Here is an 8,929-nt window from a genome sequence, read left to right on the forward strand (position 1 = left end):
AAGGGGCGTCGGGGTAGTATTATCCTATACGCTCTGATCTCAATTGGCAAACTCTCGATTTCTTACTTATGGGGTGTTGATTTTTGCCCATTTTTGCCCATTAAGTTATGAAAATAGGTGTAAAGTGTTCTTGTACGAAAACGCCAATTAATTTGAGTCTGATTGATGGCTCCAAGGGTGCTTACCATCTCATTTGAATTCACATCTCAGACAAGCCTCAGCTTTTTCTCTTTCCTGAATCATTCTTTACTATCACAGAACTGTTTCAGGCTTCTCTGCAGAAGAAGAGAAGAAGTTAAGATTAAGCAGAACAGATTCATTTGGTCAGGTCATAGGGTTCCCAATTCCAATCAACTGAAATGGCATTGCCAGCTACAAGCTTGTTATGCCACTGGAGGAATGGATCAGTTCCTCTAGCATAGTAAATTCATCAAATAAAAGTTAGTGGGAAGATATAGATTAACTAAAGAATCATAATCAAACCTCCTCTGCTCACTAGCTAAACTTCAAGTTCAATTCAATAATTAATTATCAAAGGGGTGAACTCGGTTACAAAGGCTTCCGCACAAGTAGGAGGCGGGAGGCAATTTTCTTACGCAGTCTTAACCCAGCAATTTTTTGCTGAGAGGCTGTTTCAATAAATTCAACAATATATCTTTGCACTCAATGTCTTCTCCTCCATGCATGTATAGAGTCTAGTGAAACCTTTTGATGAAATTTCCCCTAAAATCACAATGCTAATTTCATTTTCCCACTTGAATGTCAGTACATAAAAATCAATTGATAGTTCCTATTTTTACTTTCCATGAGTGGAACAGTGATGAGAAAACTTCAAGGAGATGGCCTTGACTGGCTCTGTGTCAAGTTACATACTAAATTATCTTTAACAACACTACTAAAGAAATTTTTAGATGGCAGCTCCCATTTCAGGGATTCCTGAACCCACAGTGTATGCATACCATGATTATAGGAAGTAGAAAAATTTACTTATATGCATTAGCCTCTTGAATTCTCACCATTCATATACAAATATGTGCAAGGCAGTAATGGTTGGGGAAGAAAATTATAGGAGTTGTTCTACCCATTTACCAAGGAAGATGCTAACAGCCCTGGCCTCAATCTTCTAGTTATGCAGACAAGATTCTGAGTGTTAATTACTTCCATGAGAGAGAACAGATGATATTGACTGCGCAGAAATGGAAGCAGTTGGGCTTTCAACCTCTCGATCACTGTTAAACTTAGCTTTATTTGTTAGTATCTTCAGTGCTACTTGTGCAAAATCAGCAAACCATTCATCCTCTGGCAATACACTGAAAAGAAAAGTGAAATTTCATGGTTTAAGGAGACAGACATGAAGAAGGCTAAATAAAATTACATCATAGCAAAAAATTGTGAATGGAAGGACCTGAACATTGAATATCTTAGCATGGCACTATTAATGAAATACTGCTACCTGTTGAGTAACCATGCTCACCTATATGGATCCATTCCAGTTGCAGCGAATGCTTCAATGGCTCTAGAGATGATGTCTTTTATAACTTGATGCAGATTACGAGATAAGTAACGTCCTTGTGAAGCAAAAAGAATCACAAACTCCATGTCCAAATACAACTAAGAAAGCAAAAGACAAGAATAATTAAATTTTGCAACCAAAAGCAACACAGAAAAAAATGGATTAAATCAAAACCAAATACTTGTTGAAGCCCAAAAGGACCGAAACACTTTGGACCAGCTTCAATCTCCTCCCAGAAGGTTTGGTCATCTGAAAGCCACAAGATGACAGTCTCTGCAAGTCTCATAAATAAAATAGTTGCAAATCTCTCCCTTCCAACAAACATGTCTGCTGCAGCAGCTGCCATCCTGTTTAGTTTCAGGAAGAGTTCCTGAAGAACAATTTCTCATCGATAAAGTCAAAGATAAATGGAAAAGGTAGTTCCAAACTGAGGATAAACACATGACAAGAATAAAATGCAGAACACAAGCTTCTACACATTAATGTACCTGAAATATTGAAGATGGAAACCATTCAGGTTCTTCTTCATGATCATCTATAGTAATGTACGTTTGTGCACTCAAATGTGTATCTCCATCTTCTGTAAAAATCAGTTCCAGAGCATGCTGACGACAGAAGCTATCTCGTAACCTATCGACAGAACGTTGAAGCCGCCTCTTCCATTCCCTCTGCTCTGGAATACGGTTTTGCTTGTCTGAAGTTTTTCTAGGGGGATCATCCTTTCCACCAGCCTGGTACAGAGGAGAAAGTTTTGCGGCTGCGCGTGGAAGCGAATCATCTGCTAGAAAAGATGCATTGGCTAACAAAGCTATCTGTTGGGCTTCGGTCTCTGCCATTCTCACAATTTTATTCCTAGAACCTTCAAAGTTCCCTTCATCATCCATTGAACCTGGCAACGCATTTATCAGCAAGTTTACATAGGAATTAAATACTTGCAACAGACCTTCCAATGTCTGACCACCCAGCTGCATACTGAGGAGTGGTCCCACATCCTCAAGGAATTCCTGCCAGGATATTCCAGACAGAATTAAGAACTTCGCGAAAAGGAAAACTAAAAAGGCAAGCACTGTACAACTAGAGTGAAAATTGATGATAGTGATATGACTGATATCAGATAATACTTGAAACTAAAAGTTTCTTAGTGTTAACTGATTCAATTCTGAAACATAATTGTAATTGAGCGGTTGAAATGTCTTGAATCACCCAGCACAACTTACAGTACAGCATTATATCAAATAACCAAATATTTTCAAATGTTTCAAGGAAAAGACAAATGTAACATGTTGAAAAATGATCAACAAAAGAGAAGGAAAAGCTTTGATATCCAAAAGCATAGGCTAGTCACCTGAACCATGAAATTGAATTTGTGACCACTGCTTGAGAGCTTGGGCTGGGAGGAAATTACACTACCAAGAGATGCAGTAGAAGATCCACCTAATGGACGTGGACCAAGTGGAGGATATGTCAGTTCCCAATCATCCATAGCAGCTAGTGCAGCACTGCTCTCTTCAATTCTTTTTAGGTTAGCATACAATGCCTGCTCCACACTAGGTTTAAAGAGTTTCAACAAGACTGCGCAGAGGGCCAATCCACGAGCTTCTAGCAAAGAGCAATAACCCAAAGCTATTTGAACACACTCAGTGGCAGATCTTAGACATCCTGCTGCAGCACATGAGGCCAATGCATGTCTCTTCACCAGATGGGCAAAAGAGACCGTTTGTTTGATTGACCAAGTCACAAGCTCGGATGCATATGCAGGCTCCTCATCAAAGACAGCCAATGAATCATTTGCTGCTTGAGCAATGGCAGAGAAGACAAGTTGTGAGAGTGCAGTAGTATATGCACCTCCATATGAAGCATTTGATGGACGAAGACATTGCATGTTATAGTGAAGCTTGCGGTAATGAGCATCAAGGAGCAAAGTATGGGCACGGAGGCCATCCCCAAGTTTTCTCAAAGCTAATACAACTGAACGGAGTTCAACACCGTGAATAGAAGGTTGGCAAGCAGCCTCTGCAAGCTGGTCTGCCAATTTTTGCCTATGCTCAGCAATAGCAGTCTGCAGTGATAAGACTGCAGCCGGGCTCAATGCTTTCTTGTCACTGGCTTCTTCAACTATACTTTCCCCCTCATCAAGGACAGCTAAAGCTTCATCTACCTTCTTCTCTGCTAATAAAACTTCAAGTGTATCGGGAAATTCTACTGACCATTTCTCTATTTTAGAAGGCTCTTTATTTTCGGAAGTTAAATTTTCCTTTTCTGTTGAATCTTCAGAGTTAGTAGATAATGAATCAACACGAACTCCTTCAGCTAAAGCATGAATAAGAGCTGACTGAGTTGACAGCAAATTTCTTATTGAAAGGAGCTCTCCTTCCAGATCTGAAATCTCCCTCGATGTGCTGCAAGCAGAGGAGACATGCAATACCATTGATTCTTAAAAGAGCAATGAACTTCTCTAGGGTGGAAAAACTTCTCAAACCATATAAACACATTTCAAACATTATTTAAGATAATTAAATGGATTGAAATGAGATTACACGCATGCAGTTCAGTGCAGTTATTATATAAATTGGATCAAGCAACAATAATTTAAATCAAATGCATTTGATGTCTCCCTGGAAATTTTTTTTTTCCAGCTTTAGTTGCAATACAATCAGTTTCCTTTCATAAACATGATATTGTTTCACCCAAATATAAAATTTCTTTTCAACAAAACCTGTGGCCTATTAAAGGGAACTTAGGGAAGTAAAGAAAAAAATTAAGATAATTAGATAACTTTGACAAAAAAGATAGTCCATTGTGAACTTTACAGGATATATAAAGTGCTCTATGTTGTGTACCAAATATCACCTTAAGCACATGAAACCATAAAGCATCATTATGGTAAATGGCAACCTAGGCAATTATCTAAATATATATCACCTAAATACCAAGAGGTAAAAGGCAACCAAGTGCACAAGGCTTGCTACTGCATGGTCCAGGAGGGGCAAATGTATGCAGCTTACTCCCCACTGCACAGAGGAGGCTGTTTCCAAGTTTCAAATCCATGACCAAGAGGTTGCATTAGTGCAACTTCATTATTGCACCAAGACATGCTTGATGCTAAGAGATTAACATTATATAAAGAAGGAATACAAAGCTACAAATTGAGAAAGAGGGTTACAAACAGATGTGATGAGATAGAGCTGCTGACCAAGACACAATCAGTTCATTTAGAGTCATTAAAATATTATTGTAGAATCGTCATGCATTTCACTAACCGTATAAAGGCTGCATAGTTAGCATATACACTTTTACGCATTTCCTCAGCAGAAGCCTTCTTCAAATCTAAAAGGTAAGAGCATAAGCGTCTAATTTCCTGCAATTAAGTGGCTGAAGTTCAACTTCACATGGTACACCTACACGCTAAAAACTGATATAGACACACACATTTAGACAAACAGAGAAAGAGAAACCTTGCTTAGCTGTGCACAAAATAATAAACAACCTTCCTTTTCTAAAAATTTATCTTGTTAAGAATATTATTCTCTTTAAGATGGTACAAAGGCCCTGTACCAATGAAGAAAATTGAAATAGGAGAAAATGGTGATAGAGAAAAAGACCAGCCATTTTAGTACAAGTTACAGAGTATTTAAAGATTCTGGAAATTCAAAGAAAATATCACCCATCTTTTCAGTCTCAGTGTTCCCCTGACTAAAAAGGATACCAAGGGAAGTAGTATATGCATCTAATTTTGCAGAGAAGACCAATTTTCACGATGTAAAATGTTCTGGGGCCTGTTTCATGGCCTAAATGCACCTGGATTGTCATTTTTTGATGACGTTCAGAATTTCAAGCTCTCAGAAATGACTGGTTGTGGGTCCCAAACTGTTTGAAAATCCTGTCTTGCTGTTTTGGGCTTTTTCAGTACAGAGGCATTTCAGTCTTATTTTGAAGTAACTTTCACCTGTTTCTATGTTTATAGTCTCTCAACAGGTTGACAGGGATAGAAAACGGCAAAAGTTGAACGTTACTCTTCTTCTTCCTAGTGAAACCATATATAGGAAACCATATCTGCTATGCAGTAATGCCGTAGATGTAGCCTTCGGGTGAACCACGTAAAATCTTGTTTTGTGTGTTTGTTTTTTAACTGTTTGCTAACATTTAAGACCTCCTTAATCTCCGCAAGGCCATTCTTATATTAAATGAAACCTAATGATAGAATTGTAGAGAACCGAAGTTCACATTCATAGAAGGGAAGATGCTTCTCTTATTGTGATGTTTTACTTAATTGAATAAATTTTGAATATACCAAAGCCCTCAAGGATTAAGAGTGGCTACTTCCAGATCCTATTTAATTGCATAGAAACCTTTTTCCAAATGAAATTCAACAAAGCTAGCTTCCCCATAGACCCCTGTGTGTATCATGATGACCATGTTATTGTTTCCACCCCTCCTCTTCTCTAAAATGATTCACCAAATTACGTTATAATAGATTCCTGCTAACCAAGAGAAAAAACAGCAACAGGAAAAGGATGAAGATGAAATCTCTGTTTATTTTAGAGAGAGAGAAAGTAAAACAAATCAATTTTCAATCTTGTGCTTTTGAATTGCGAAACACTTTGCATATATATATCTAGACCTGAATCCTAATCAGAATGTCTCATGACCTTAAGGTTTCAACTTATTATTTATTTAAACAAACCCAAGAAAAAGGACTTGAGGATAAATTGAGAGATTGAGCAACTACCTTCTCGCTCATAGTTTCGCATTTAGATGTGACGAAAGCATGGGGATCGAACTGAGAAGCCTTGAAGACCTTCAGTTTCTCGCTAAGCGTACCAGTGTTGTTATTGCTGGCGTTGTTGCTGTTGATGTTGCTGGTGCCATTGGGGATGTTGCTGGTGCCATTGGGGATGCCGCCGGCAATAGCAACGTTTTGCTGTCTGCCCCAGCTACCAGTTTGTGGGACCTGAGGGTTTGCAGTTTGTAGAACTGGGGCCTTCGACCGAGATGACTTCACCACCGAAGCCATTGTGAGTCAACCCAATGTGTTCTGAAATTGGCAATGACAAAACCTCTCAAATTGCTTAGAACCCAAATAACTAGATCATGTTTCTTATTTTACAGAACTTATCAAATGTGGGAATCTAGAGCTCGAATTGCCAGAGAAAACACAACCCAGGTCACTGAACTCTCTTCCTCTTCCTTCTTCAATAGAAATCATGAAACGAAAATCATTAAAATTCTCCAGCGTAAGCTCGAATAGCCCAAAAACCCACAACCTAAATCACTGAACCCTCTTCTTTCTTTAATAGAAATCATGAAAGTTCTCCATCCGAAACTCGATTTCGGCAGAATACCCTGTATCCCGAATTTAGCCAATGAATCTCGAACTCTAAAATATCCCTGTATCTTCTAACATAAATCATGAAATGTAGGCATAGAAGCTCAAATTTTCGGAGTTCCAACAACAAATATCACCGAAACCTTTTCCTGATTCCACCGAATCTCGAAGAATGCATCGTCTTCATGGAAGTTACTTTCATTGATCAATGCCAGGCATCAGCCACCATGATCTTTTCTGCTAGTTGTTAGTTAGTTATTTATTCTCGTTCCTGGGATTTATGATCCGATTGGGAATATGGAGTAACTGATCCATTGAAAGATGTTCATGGACTTGCAGAAAGAGCGGGGTTCAATGACTTGAAAACTTGGGGTTCAATGACTTGAAAACTTTGAATGTATCTTCATCTCAACTGTTTGCGTGACTTTTGCGATGGGTTCCGCGCGTGGTTTAACCGTTCGAAACAGGGAAGTCACACGCGCTCATGTTCGTCATTTCCGCTAAGGTTTGGTTGATTTATTTTTTTTTTCCTTTCTGAATTTATCAAGGAGAATTAGAGGAAAGATAAGAATATATAAAATATAAAAAATATATATATATATATATATATTTATAAGTGCCGTCAAATGGGTGCAAACCCAATACCTCTCCATTAGAGTTTGGGCTTTTAACCGCTTAACTAACTCACCATTGGCAGAAAAAAGAAGAATATAGAAACAAATGGATAACTATTGATGTCCTTTGTGCTATAGTTTATTACTAATCGAATATTATTTTTGTTATGAGACCGTCCAGATTTTATGTGTAATATTCATTTTACCTTTTGTTAGAATTGTCCTCATTGAAAAAAATTATTAGAATACTAAAGAGTTGGTTATGATGAGATAAATAAGTAATAATAAACTTCGATTTATTTTGAAGTTCTTAAAAAATACATGCTACCAAATCATCATTAACTAAATGGAGCTTAACAAGACAGGATATAGAAAAATCAGGCAAAATCTGAGGTTAAATTAGTAATTTTAAAAAGTCTAGAGGACAGACATAGAAAAACATTTCGCCAAACGATTCGTCATTTAGTGATTTTTTTAGAGCGAAACTGACTTGAACAAAAATCGACAAAGGCGACGAAAACCGATAATTCGCTGAATTTTTCACGATTTTACAACCTATTTTTCCTGAATTTGTCTATATATTCTAGTAATGACGCATGTGCAATGCGTTGTTAAATATAATTTCTTATTTTTATGTAATTTATTCTTAAAAATATTTATGTTTCTTTTCGAATTAAATTTTAATTTAATACCTATATATTTGGGATGCCTAACAATAAAGAGGTAAATGACATTTCTAACCGCTAGCAAAATAAAAGAGGTACTAATCGTGAGATTAATAAGCCTAGTAAAAATTATTAATTTCTAAATGGTTAGGCCTTATTAATTATTATTTGATACCAGGTTTAGTAACACTGGGAGAAGAATCTAAGTAAGAAAGTGGAAGCATTGCAAGAAATCATGAAGGCATCAAATGCTCTCTACTGAGTGATAAAGAAGGTCTCATTGCTACCCTACTGAACACAAAGAAAAAAATAATCGATGTGCAAGCTAGTGAAGCAAAAGAAGAACTAAAAACAACACAACACCACCAGCTTTTCTCCTCCGTAATCTGTACACCACAGCAAACTCTAGTTCGCTACTGTGATTGCTGGATCGGACGAGGAAAAACCTTCACATTCACAATTCCAGCTCGCTTCTATGCATATCTCAGTGCTTCTGGTAATCTTCTTGATCTCCATTTCAGTCCCACCAAAGTCACTAAATCCTGTACATCTTTCTCCTCTTCTGTAAACGAAAAGAGATGAAGCAAAACCTAATAAAACGCCTCCCTCTGCATAAATTTGATTTTGTGAGGTTTTGTGAGGCAAATCAGCACCAACTGACCGCAACACTCAGTTTGAGAATTTAACTCGTTTACGTGCAAGTCGTCATCCATGTCCACAGAAACTGTCTTGCCATGACAAAGATCTCTAATTTCTAGAAAAGGCATATAACAATCTAAAAGATAAAAAACCATTTTTTAATCTGTTCTGA

At 37.5% G+C, this 8,929-nt stretch overlaps 1 protein-coding gene across 1 annotated transcript; it reads right to left on the minus strand.

Annotated features, from left to right (window-relative positions):
• Nucleotides 1–1,031: 1,031 nt before the first annotated feature.
• Nucleotides 1,032–6,527, minus strand: LOC148999599 (exocyst complex component EXO84B-like). The gene is made up of 8 exons (XM_089140394.1): nucleotides 6,436–6,527; nucleotides 6,243–6,372; nucleotides 4,774–4,871; nucleotides 2,859–3,912; nucleotides 2,002–2,517; nucleotides 1,695–1,883; nucleotides 1,475–1,611; nucleotides 1,032–1,310 (listed from the first exon to the last, which is right to left on the minus strand). The coding sequence occupies exons 1-8, from the start codon at nucleotides 6,525–6,527 to the stop codon at nucleotides 1,151–1,153; spliced, it is 2,376 nt and encodes a 791-aa protein (XP_088996520.1). The 3' UTR covers nucleotides 1,032–1,150.
• Between the last annotated feature and the right edge of the window lie 2,402 nt (nucleotides 6,528–8,929).

The sequence above is a fragment of the Hakea prostrata genome, chromosome 11 (genome assembly GCF_041222555.1).
Source record: "Hakea prostrata isolate BN-2017 chromosome 11, UWA_Hpros_2, whole genome shotgun sequence".
NCBI lineage: Eukaryota > Viridiplantae > Streptophyta > Magnoliopsida > Proteales > Proteaceae > Hakea > Hakea prostrata.